We start from the raw sequence: 12,634 nt of genomic DNA, 5'->3' as shown, positions 1-12,634 counted from the left end.
CTCCTTAATGCCCATCACCTAATTACCCCAACTTCCCAACCACCTGCCCTCAAGCAACCTTTAATTTGTGCTCTATACTTAAGAGTCTCTTATGGTTTGTCTCTCTCTCTGTTTTTATCTTATTTTTCCTTACCATCAGCGCATATGAGAGAAATCACACAGTATTTGTCTTTCTCTGACTGACTTATTTTGCTTAGTATAATAGTTCCATCCACATCATTGTAAATGACATGATTTCATTTCTTTTTGATAGATGAGTAATATTCCATTATATATATATGTGTATATATATATACATATATATACATATACTTTTTCTTTTCTTTTTTTAAGGATTTTATTTATTTGTCAGAAAAAGAGAGAGTGAGCACAGGCAGACAGAATGGCAGGCAGAGGCAGAGGGAGAAGCAGGCTCCCTGCTGAGCAAGGAGCCCAATGTGGGACTTGATCCCAGGACGCTGGGATCATGACCTGAGCCAAAGGCAGCCGCTTAAGCAACTGAGCCACGCAGGCATCCCCTATATATACTTTTTCTTTATCCATTCATCTGCTGATCTGGGCTCTTTCCATATTTGCACTATTGTGGACATGTTGCTATAAACATTGGGGTACATGTGCTCTTAAAATCACCTTGCATGTATCCTTTGACTAAATACCTAGTAAAGGGTGGCTCTATTTTTAACTTCTTGAGGAACCTCTGACTTTTTTCCCAGAGTGGTTGTACTGCATTCCCACCAAGAGTATAAGAGGGATTCTTTTCTCTGCATCCTTGCCAACATCTTTTGTTTCCTGAATTGTTAATTATCCCATTCTGACTAGTGTGAGGCGGTATCTCATTGTGGTTTTGATTTGTGTATCCCTAATGAAGAGTGATGTTGAGCATCCTTACATGAGTCTCTTAGTCATTTTTATGTCTTTCTTGGAGAAATGTCGCCACATGTCTTCTGCTCATTTCTTGACAGGATTTCTTGTTTTGGGGGATGTTGAGTTTAATAAGTTCTTTCTAGATTTTGGATAATAGTCCTTTCTCTGATATGTCCTTTGTGAATAATTTCTCACATTCCATCTGTTGCGTTTTAGTTTTGTTTCCTTTGCTGTGCAAAAACTTTTTATCCCAATGAAGTCCCAAGAGTTCATTTTTCCTTTTGTTTCCCTTGCCTTTAAAAATGTGTCAAGGAAGACATTGTTGTGGCTGAGATCAAAAAGGTTGCTCCCTTTGTTCTCCTCTACAGTTTTGATAAATTCCTAGCTCACATTTAGGTCTTTCATCCATTTTAAGTTTATTGTGGCATTATGGTATGAGGAAGTGGTCCAGTTTAATTCTTCTGCATGTGGCTGTCCAATGTACCTTCGTTGAAACCATTTGTGGAAGACACTGTCTTTCTTCCACTGGATATTCTTTCTTGCTTGTCAATGATTGGTTGGCCATAGAGTTGAGGGTCAAAACTCCAAATCCTGGGGTTCCTGGGTAGGTCAGTAGATTAAGGGACTGCCTTTGGCTCAGGTCATGATCCAAGGATTCTGGGATCAAGCACTGCATCAGTCTTCCTGCTCAGCAGGGTGTCTGCTTTACCCTCTGCCTCTGCTTCTCCCTTACCCCACCACACCTCTGCTCATGCATTTTCTCTCTCTCTCTCTCCCTCTCTCTCTCTCTCTCAAATAAATAAATAAAATCTTTAAAAACAAAACAAAAAAACTCCAAATCTTAAAGGGCCCATCTTAGTGTGGACTTGCTCCCCTGCCCCTGAGGAGGGTCTTCCCATGCTGACACTTCAGGGTTTTAAAAAATCTGTTTTGTAGGAGTGTTGTAGGGAAAACACATAAAGTTCCTTCCTCAGTGTCTAGAATGTATTTAGTAAGCCCTCACTCAATGCTACCTATTACCAAGCATTATGCACCCAGATCTGTAGAGGAAACCTAGGACTCGGGGAGGCAAACCTGGAGTTAGCCCAGAATTACAACCCAGGCTGTCCCACTTCCAAGCTCTCTCCACAGCTGCCCCTCATGTGCTAAGTACAAAGCTGGTACTGATCCAAGCAAAGGAAGGAGTCAGGCTCCAGAGTCCCTGGGCCTGGGCCAGAAAGGGGTGGTAAGTAAGCATAGAAATGGAGGGAAGTTGAAAGGCATGGGTAACGAGGTTACATACACTTGGGTTTGGACAGGAGCCCAGGACTTAGGGGGAAATGGAGAGAACTGTGGCCCCATGGGTTATGTAATAATTCTCCTGTCACAAGGTCGGCCACAGGAGGAGGGTGTAGGAATAACAAGGTGGATGGTGAGGAACAGGGCAGGAAGAAAAGCTGCCTTCCAAAGAACTCCTGACAAAAACATCTTGTTTTCCTTTCAGAGTTATGGGCTTGGAGTCAATTTGGGTAAAGAGAATCAGGAATAAAGTGAAGCTGAGATACCTACTTGTCCTCCTCAGATGTGCTTTCATATGCTCTCCATGAGCAGTCAGTGCCTATCCCTCTCCCTAACACTCTTCACCTGGTGAAACCTTATTCACCCTTCAGGATCCCATTCTTGTTTTTAGCTGTCTCCTTCCTAGGTGGGCCCACCCCCTTATTCATTCTTTCAGTACAGACCTTATCATGTTTTCCTGTACTATGTTACTTCTCTGCCTTTACCTCCCAGAATGTGAGCTCAGGAAACATTTGCTGAGTGCGGAGTGAGTAAATGCGTAACTGAATGAGCATTCCAGGGAGGACCTTGGGAAAGGGATAATTACCCCCTTACAGAAGGAGAACCTGAGGCACAGAGAGTATGACTGGCCGGCTTCATATGTCATGAGCGAGCCCTGTACTGGGCCTCCTGAGTGTGAGGCCAGGGCTCTGCCAGCAGGCATAGTCAACCCAGATCACTGAATTGTGGAGTTCGACAAGTGTGGGGAATAATGCAGAAGCAGTTGAGACAGACAGTTTGGAAACCCTGACTCTAACCCCAGCTAACACTCTCCTAATGGTGGTTTTCCTCTGGTCACATGACCTTAGCTCTCTTTAAGTGTTTTCTTCTCAGAAATGGGATAATAATCAAACCAAACCCACTTCCTGAACATTTGGTAAGCTAGACTGTGAAGGTTTTGTGCTCAGGATTCATGTCTGCTGTCAGGATTCATGTTTGCTGGCAGCTGTGTCCCAGCATATAGCCCCTGCCTCGCACAGAGTAGGTGCTCCTAAAATATTTGTTGAGTAACAGGGAGAAGAGCCAAGCGGGAATGTACCCAGCCATTATGGCTGTCTGCTGACAAAGCTTTCCTCCCACAGTTTCCCATTAACATCCTCAGAGTTAATGAACTCTAGAAGTCCAGTCTAAGCCCTGCCCTCAACCTTCACCCTCCCTCCAGGTGGGCAGGGCAATCCTCCCCTGACTGTCTGGGCTGGGATGCTCAGGGGAGGTCCCCAACAGTCAGGGAGAGTCAGTGATCCAGCAGCACCTGCACCATGAGTGCCTCTGTGCTGAGTGTCACCAGAACCCTGGGCAGTGTCTCTGGGCTCCTGCAAGTGGCCTCCGTGCTAGGGCTGGTTCTGCTGCTGCTCAAGGCAGCACAGCTGTACCTGCACAGGCGGTGGCTGCTCAGAGCAGTCCAGGAGTTCCCGTCCCCTCCTTCCCACTGGCTCTTTGGGCACATGCATGAGGTAAGAGAGGCTGGAGGGGAGTGGGAATGCTGGGCGTCCAGGGCTTGGAGCATCATCTTGGTCAGCAGATGCATCCCACATAGGCTTCTCATTTGACTAGCACATGTGCCTTAGGGGAACACCCAGCTTACTGCTCAGATCTTGGCTCCTCATTCTATCCCAGGAGCTCCCTTCTGGAAGGAAGCCTTTGATGGTGCCCTCAGGCTGGTCTCACCCTCTTTCCTTAAGTAGATCTGCAGGCTGTAATGCAGTCCTGCCCTGCCGCTTCCTGAGTGTGCACCGGAGAATGTGGTAAAAATAAGTCAGCTGCAAGAGAAAGGGAGCAGGGGTTGACAGTAGAGAAGACTGTCGCCCCAAACAACTCCTCAATCCCATGTTTATTAGAAACAAGATAACAACTAACAAAGGAACAGAAGAGGGTTATACATTAACCATATGCTTTGTAGATGAATAGAAAGAATATAGTTATACATTGATTTCAAATCTTATAGATAAGCAAGACAAGTAGGATATATATGTTTAAGCAGTATAGAATTTATAATGGAACAAGCACATTTAAGGGGATTATCTTGATAACTGATTAAGGGTAGGTTGTCCCTAGGCAGGGAATAACATCCAAAAATGAAGCAGGCGGTGTTCCACCCTAAGCGGGACCAGGTTTTCCCAGCTGCCCGGCTTCCAAGACGTAAATCATCCTCTCCCCCAGAGAACTGTTGCTAATGCATGCTCTTCTTAAGGTAACATTTAGGAATGCTTGCCAGGCTAGTTCAATTTCTCATGGGTTATATTTTACGCACTACTTTGTTTTGAGAGACGGTTACATGGCACCTTAACGATGATGGCTGTTCCTTCCCGAGTCTTCCCCCTCCTGAGGAGCCCCAGCTCCTCTCTCAGAACACCCTTCCTGATCCTTCCCTGCCTTGGCCACTCAATCCCATCCTCGAAGCCTAGCCCTGAGCTGCTTGGGAACACAGACGGCAGAGGGGTTCACAGCTTATGGAGACCATAGACAGGAATCAGGCGTCAGGTCCCTGGAAAATAGGCTCACCTGCCAGATTGGGGTGTCATGTCGAGTGCAAGGAACCAACCAGCTTGGTTTGCCTGAGACTATGAGATATTCCAGACTGGTGATTTCAGTGTTAAAACCCTGACAAGTTACTGGCACTCATGAGAGAGAAGTTTTCCAGGATGGGGCAGATAGAGTATTGACATTGAGTTTCACCATTAAAAGAATCTGTTTACCTCCTAGTTCTCCTTCCCCAACCACAGTACTGTGGGCTCCTTGGGCTAAGGATGTCACCCCCTTCCAGTACCCAGTTACCAGCACAGAGCTGACCCCAAGAGATGCCTGAGCAGGTTATGGAATGACAGAGGAAGGAGCAGCTTGCAGCTAGATTGGAGATGGTACTTACTCTCCAGCTCTGTCAGTACTGGTCCTTCAGCAGGGGAATCAGTAAGTGGGGGCATATGAGGAGGGGCTGTCTTGTGCTGTGTGGATTGAACAAGCCTAGCCCGGGGATGTTGCTGAGGAGGCCAAGCAATTTCAGCTGAATGGAGCCAAAGACAGAAACTTCACATCAGCCACAAGGAGACAGTCATAGGCCAGTTTCTTCATGCAGATTATTGCACTGATGACTTCCAGATTGTCCATTTGGAGAAATTGTGACCTTTTGTTAGATGTAGTTGTCACCTTTCTGAGCTAGGATTTGACCTAAGCAACCACTAACATTTCTTCCACTGACTCCCATTACATGGATGGTATGGAGACTGTGTAAGCACGCAAGTTCTACTTCCATAACTCCTATTCCCCCATGCACAATCAGCCCTCAGCTTCTGCTGGCCTAATATATTGTAGCCAGTTTTTTTTTCCTCCTACAAATCTGAGACTTCATTTATTTGATACCTCTGTTATTGGCTAAGTTAGGGATCATAACTCCTATTCCCCTGTGCACAATCAGCCCTCAGCTTCTGCTGGCCTAATATATTGCAGCCAGTTTTTTTTCCTCCTACAAATCTGAGACTTCATTTATTCGATACCCCTGTTATTGGCTAAGTCAGGGATTAGATTGCCATGTGCAGTAGGTTAAAGCTAATCTTTCAGGTGACAACTGACAAGTGAGAGAGGAAAGCATACGGGCTCTGAGCCCAGCTACCTGGATTCTACCCTAGCTCTGCCACATACTTCAAATACTTGCTCTATCCTTCTGTTTCCTCATCTGTAAAGTGGGTATGAAGATGATGATGATGAGTATAGTCCTGTGTGAGTTATACTGATCTCCGAATGTCACCTGGCACAGATTAAGGTCACAGTTATTCTCTACTTATAAAAATTAAATATAATGGTAATGCCCAAAAGGACAAGCATGTTTGTAGGTTACCAAACCTGCACTAAATAGGGCTGAAATCAGTCAAGAACCATGAAAGGGGAACTCTTGTTTGGAAATCCATGACTGAACAACTTCATCTTTTCCCAGATCCTCCCCCCTGTCTTGGAGACCACAGGTCAGCACAGCCCACAGCACCTGACAATTGATTGCCTGTACTGACCCTTTATTTTCTGTCCATTGTCATGGTATCCTACTTTGGGGACATTTTTATGACCCCACCTCCCTTGAGGAACCAGGTTAAACAGCTGTCATGGAGCACTTCCTGTGTGAGTGGCCACAGCTTAAAAGCCAGTAGACACTGAGTATCATCCTATAGAGTTACTGCCACTGAAACTATGGGCACCATCTCCTCTACAAGAGTCTGACCTGGCCTTCGCCACACCTGCTCAGGATGAGATGGCTGTCCCAAGCAGTTGGTCTGGAAAGCTGACAGACCAGTGGGTGTCAGAGTGACCCAGAGAGAGAGGAACTACCAGGCAGAACACCATCTAGTTCCTTGGGGTCCCCAGAGGAACTACTGACACAACCCAGGAGCAGGAGTTTCTGGAAGCCAACTGGTCTTGGAGAGCAAGCAATTGGAAAGGAGGCAGGCAGCTGTGCTGAAACAGGATTCCCCAGGAGCACCTGCAGCACAGGTTTGAGGAACCCTGGAGGATGAGGTAACATAGCTTCATGGTAAGAGGCTCCCACTATGCAATCCCTGCACTGGATCCAAGGAAAAGGGCAGCCGCAGCGATAGACATGACCTGGGAGCACAGAGAAGCCTCTTTAAGTCATTGGACATCACATCTCAGTATAAGCATGATTGACTTCCCCACCTCTATTCCCATTAGAGCACAAGTTCCATGAATCTGGAATCCCTATCAGAGCCTTGCTCATCAGAAACATTTCCAAACTCCTAATCACTGCCGATAGCCAGAGCTATCTTCCTGTGGACATCCTACCCTCCACCCCCTCTCTAAGCACTGGACCTAAAGAGGAAGCAAGGTTTTATTGATTTGTCTTTCCCTTGGTTACAGCTCCAAAATGGTCAGGAGCTACAAGAGCTTCAGAAAAGGGCAGAGAAATATCCATGCGCCAGTCCTCGCTGGCTATGGGGGAGCAGGGTTAGCCTCATAGTCTATGACCCAGACTACATGAAGGTGATCCTGGGGCGATCAGGTGAGTGCAAACCCACTTGTCTGTTGGAGTGGTTCTTCCCTCTTGGATACATTCCTGGGGTAGTGTGACATTTCAGGGGAGACTGTTGGCTCAGTCATAAATATCTGATCCTCTACCTGCCATTCTTCTAGCCAAAGAACCCGCAGAAACCCAAATACAGTTACTCAATTTGAAAGTATAAATATGTGTAAGAAATTACCTCTTTTGCTTTCTCCTTCCTTCTTTCCTTCCTTCCTTCCTTCTTTCATTTCTTTCTTTCTTTTTCTTTCATTCTTTTTAAATTTCCTTCCTTCCTTCCCTCCTTCCCTTCTTCCTTCTTTCCTTCCATCCTTCCTTCCCTCTCTCCTCCTTCCTTCCTGCTTTCATTCTCTCCTTTCCACTTTTCATTCTTTCCACCTTTGATTCTTTCCTTCTTTCTTTCTAACGTTCTTCACCACAATGGTGTGATCCCAGAACTCAAGACAATTTCTTATTCATGATGGCTTGCGTGGAACCCCGATCTGTTGCCTGTGCTGCCATGTGGAATGCCATGTGGAATGACTGAGCCACCACAAAAAAATCAAAAATCAAAAAAGAAAACAAAAAAAGTAAGAAAACAAACAAACAAACAAAACAAACAAAAAACCCACTGAACAAGCTACTGTCTTCTCACTAGCACTGAGGACAGAAGCTATATTTCTTACTGATTGAACTTCCTACTCCCTAGGGCTCTGTGGTGGGACACTCAGTCTGCTTTCCCGAGCCTATAGTAACTATCAGGAAAGACAGAGAGTCCTGGTTGGAAGGCAAGTGGGACGTGGGTTGACACAAACTGCCAACTGACAATCATCAGGAAGGGATGGGGGACAATGGTCTAGACCCCAGTTATCTCCTGGGGGCAGCCTGTCTTCGTTGGTCACCTCCAGTTTCCTGTAATGCCTTTCTTACTTTCAGACCCAAAGTCCGATAGTTCCTACAGATTCATGGCTCCCTGGATAGGTAAGTATATTTAACAAGGACTACAGTTCACCTTCTGCTTAGGTTGCCAACAAATATCCATTTGACCCAGACAAATACGAGGTGACCAGCACCACAGTCACTCCATCAACTCTGAATTGAGCTTCCTCTCTCTTCTTCAGATAAAAACCTCACCCCTTCCTAATGAAAGGGGAGCTCTCCTGCAGCTCATTTTCTCCCACATCACTTCTCAGTCCTCCATAATGATCTCAGACTAACTTTTCATTGAAGTCCTCCATTAACCAGTGCTGCTCTGTTTCAACCTCAATCTCACAGCTGTGCAGCAGGGTTTGGGAAGTCCCCTTCCTGACATGCACTGTCCTTTCCTGCCTTGTCCAGGATGCCCTTCTTCTGACACCCTGGGTATCTCCCCAGTTGTCCCCAGTCAACTCTTGAGAGGTTCCTTCCCCACCCCCCACATCCATTGTGGTCCAGGGTATGGTTTGCTCCTGTTGAATGGGCAGACGTGGTTCCAGCACCGGAGAATGCTGACCCCAGCCTTCCACTATGACATCCTGAAGCCCTATGTGGGGCTCATGGCCAACTCTGTCCAAGTGATGCTGGTAAGTTCAACCGCTGCTCACCTGCACACTCAAAGTCCACTCTGTGTCCCTCAGACATCCATTAGACATGGCCCCTGGATTCACCCATTTATACCATACTATGAGATAGGGCCCCCTGAGGACGGATGGGATGGGGAAACACCCAGGCACCATTTTCATCCACTCTTTGCTCACCGCCCACAGGAGAGATAGTCATGGTGAATAAAGGGTCTCTTCTTGTCCCACTTCCATGTCTTTGACTGGACAGGAAGAGTAGTCAATGCCCCTAGACAACAGGACAAACTACCCCTGGCTAGCCTGGACAGTAGCAGCTTCAGTGGCAAGGTGGACATCCAGAAATGTCACTCAGGTGGGCTCTGGGTTGTGACTGAGGGCTTCTGATGGGATTTTAACCACTCCATGGAGGGAAATGGAGACCAAGTCTCTACCCTCCGTGGCTGGGCCTTGCCATAACATCACCTCTGAGCCTGACCTTATTTCTCACACACTGTGCTCAGCTGACATTTGTTGAATAGGACGAACTGAAGTCCCTGATATCCCTTCTTCAGAAACCCCAGTCTTAGTTCCTTGATCTTTCCTTTGCCTTGACCCCTGCTCCCTAAATTGGGACTTCACCTGTTTTTCATGTGAGCATCAACCCAAGACACAAAATGTTGCCCCTTAGTTCCCTGAGAAACAATTTTTTCTGTTCCTCTAAAAGGTGGTTACCACCAAACTTCTTTCTAAGTCAGATGGTAAGAGATCATGATTAATTAAATAACAATTAACTTTCTCAGACTACATTCTGAGAAAATATTACAAACACATGTCTCTATGGTCCTAAGCTGATGAAACACAACTGCATTAGAAAGTGAGGACATCACATCAGAATATTTGGAGAGGCAGATACAGCTTCTAGCCTTGTCAGCATGGGCCTTCTGGAGGAGTAGCGAAAGATATATGTGTCCCTCTACCACAGGGAAAATGGGAGGAGCTCCTCAGCCAGAACTCATCTCTGGAGATCTTTGGACACATCTCCATGATGACTTTGGACACCCTTATGAAGTGTGCCTTCAGCTACCAGGACAACCAACAGGCAGATAGGTCAGTGAAATCCTTAGTTGCAGGGTCCTATTTCTTACCAACTGGGATGGACTATCTGAAAGGCAGTTAGCACAGCTTGGATGTTTACCAGTCCAAAGAGTCACATTCTGCAGAGAGCCCCAGGCCACAGTCAGATTAAGCCCATGCTAAGCCTTCATTAGGCACAGACCCTGCTTCCTGCCCCAGGAAGAAACCTGGACGCCCATGACCCTCATAAAGGGCTAAGAGTCTCGAGGGTATAAGAACGACATGACAAATGCCTAGAGTTGCCTGTCCCGTTAATTGAGGAATGCTCCATACACAGGACCACCACACTCCAGGTCACATGCCTCCCTCCATCCAGTCCATTCTGCATCCTCCCTTTTCAGGTACTCCCAGTCCTACCTTCAAGCCATTCGGGACCTGAACAACCTGGTGCTTTCCCGAGTAAGGAATGTTTTCTACCAGAAAGACATCATCTACAGGCTGACCACTGAAGGCCGCTGGAACCACCGGGCCTGCCAGCTTGCTCATCAACACACAGGTTGTATCTGCCCTCTGGGAAGCTCCCCTCCTTCATCAGGCACATCCCAAAGGGACTGGCCCTGACCCTCAAGCTGAGTCCTGCCCCGGGCTGCCCAACCAGGACCTGGGAAGTTCCCACCCACCCGGGAACTCCTCTGGTGCAGGTGTTAGGGTGCCAGGTGCTATGCAAGCAGCTACATATGTCACCCCATGGGTGAAGGCTGAATGAGAGCCCCTGCCAGCAGCATTCAAGCAGAGCCTCCTTGGGCTGTGCCGTTGAGGGGAGTGATGGCCTGCAAGCACCTGGTGCTAGAGCTCCCACCTCAAGAAACACACCCACTCCCACACTCCTCCTGATCCACCTGGCACCCTGACTGGGGCTACTGTGAGTGTCTGTGTCTGGGCACTCAGAGCATTCAGCTCTGCCTGGGAACACTGTTCTGGACAGACCAAGTGATCAAGCTGAGAAAGGCTAGGCTGCAAGAGGAGGGAAACCTGGAGAAGGTCAAGAGCAAGAGGCACTTGGACTTCCTGGACATCCTCCTCTTTGCCCAAGTGAGTGTGGCAGGAAGGGCCTGAGGCTTAGCTCACAAGTGAGGAGGAGGGGGTCAAACTCAAACCCTGCCCTCTCTCCATGTCTTCCCAGATGGAGAATGGGAGCAGCTTTTCTGATAAGGACCTCCGTGCGGAAGTGGACACCTTCATGTTTGAGGGCCATGATACCACAGCCAGTGGCATCTCCTGGATCCTCTATGCTTTGGCCACACATCCAGAGCATCAGCAGAAATGCCGGGAGGAGATCCAGAGCCTCCTGGGGGACGGTGCCTCCATTACCTGGTGAGTGCTCATGAGACGGGAGGCATTTTCCCCTCAAGTAGAGAATTCCCTGGTTGCCAGGACCTTGCCTGCCCTTCAGGGACAGCTTTGTTTTAGGGGCCACCTGGACCAGATGCCCTACACCACCATGTGCATCAAGGAGGCACTGCGACTCTATCCACCAGTTCCAAGTGTTGGCAGAGAGCTCAGCAAGCCCATCACCTTTCCTGATGGACGTTCCTTACCCAAAGGTGTGAACTTCCCCAGTCTCCCTCCATAAATACTTGACAGGAATGTGTGCGAGGTCAGAAATCCGCATGTTCTGGGCCGTTGGTGCATGTCTTTCAGAGTCATTTCTCCCTCAAGAAAACCAGTATTTCCTGTTGTTCAGATGATGTATACGGTATGATTCCCACAGAGTTTAATCCAAAAAACAAATACATGACAGCCTCTGAATGTAGCTTTGGGTTTTGACCTAATATTTTCATACTATGAGATTTGAGTGCCTGAGAGACCATAAGGCAGAGCAGGGAGATAGGCAATCTTTCCTTATAGGGTCTGAGAAAGATCAGAGAATTCACCATCATGGCTCAGATCGTCCAGTCTCCAGGGAGCCCTCAGGATGATGGCAGAGAGTAGCGATGACCAGATCTGATATTTCTGCCATGGCTGGAAGCCACTGTTCGGCTCCCCTCTACTCTGAATCCCAGCCCTGCCACATCCTAGCTGGGTAGTCAGAGTCAAGTTGCTCAGCCTCTCTGAGGCTCAGGTCCCTCATGGAACAATGGAGATGTGAGCCTTCACTGGAGGGTTGTTGTGAGTATGGAGGTGTTCATGGATATTCCCCAAGGGCTCATGGATGGTACTTGATGTGAGTTGTCCCATGAGTTGCTCCAAAAAGTAAGCCTCTAGTTCTTCCCTGCTTTTCAGCCTGGTCATGGTTAATCTACCAACCTGTGCACACATGCATACCTCTCCTGCAATGCTGTCATTCCATTCACAGTGATAAGAAAGGCTCTCACGATGCGTGCCAAGTTGTATGTGGATGCACCTGGGCTCCACAGGCATGTGTGATCAGTCTTCTTTCTTCTGCCCCACAGGATTCTTAGTGACGCTCTCCTTTTATGCCCTTCACCATAACCCAAAGGTGTGGCCAAACCCAGAGGTATGATGACCTTGGGAGGAGGACGTGGGATGACCTCTCCAGACCAAACTCTCTTCCTGTCCCACCTCTGGGAGTGCTGTTCCTTGGATGATTGGAAGGAAGGGCTTGACCACACTTGTACTGGCCCTGGTGCTCTCTCTTCAGGTGTTTGACCCTTCCCGGTTTGCAACAGATTCCTCTCGCCACAGCCATGCTTTCCTGCCCTTCTCAGGAGGATCAAGGTGAGGCACTTGTACCAGGACAGGAGGAGGGGTGGCTGAGGCTTGTGACCTGCTGTATTTATGTGGGTTTCTGTAGATATGTCCTGGCATGTTGGAGTGCTGG

At 47.7% G+C, this 12,634-nt stretch overlaps 1 protein-coding gene across 1 annotated transcript in view; it reads left to right on the top strand.

The window, feature by feature from the left end:
* Window positions 1–3,345: 3,345 nt before the first annotated feature.
* Window positions 3,346–12,634, top strand: part of LOC132000827 (cytochrome P450 4A11-like) — a 62,677-nt gene continuing 53,388 nt past the window's right edge. The window contains 11 exon segments of the mRNA XM_059374645.1: window positions 3,346–3,635; window positions 7,042–7,183; window positions 8,117–8,161; window positions 8,615–8,742; window positions 9,701–9,825; window positions 10,194–10,348; window positions 10,778–10,884; window positions 10,976–11,166; window positions 11,263–11,396; window positions 12,246–12,310; window positions 12,455–12,531. Coding sequence (XP_059230628.1) covers window positions 3,441–3,635; window positions 7,042–7,183; window positions 8,117–8,161; window positions 8,615–8,742; window positions 9,701–9,825; window positions 10,194–10,348; window positions 10,778–10,884; window positions 10,976–11,166; window positions 11,263–11,396; window positions 12,246–12,310; window positions 12,455–12,531 — 1,364 coding nt within the window. The 5' untranslated portion in view covers window positions 3,346–3,440.

This window comes from Mustela nigripes, chromosome 14 (assembly GCF_022355385.1).
Source record: "Mustela nigripes isolate SB6536 chromosome 14, MUSNIG.SB6536, whole genome shotgun sequence".
Lineage (NCBI taxonomy): Eukaryota > Metazoa > Chordata > Mammalia > Carnivora > Mustelidae > Mustela > Mustela nigripes.
This window is presented reverse-complemented; position numbering and strand designations above follow the sequence as displayed.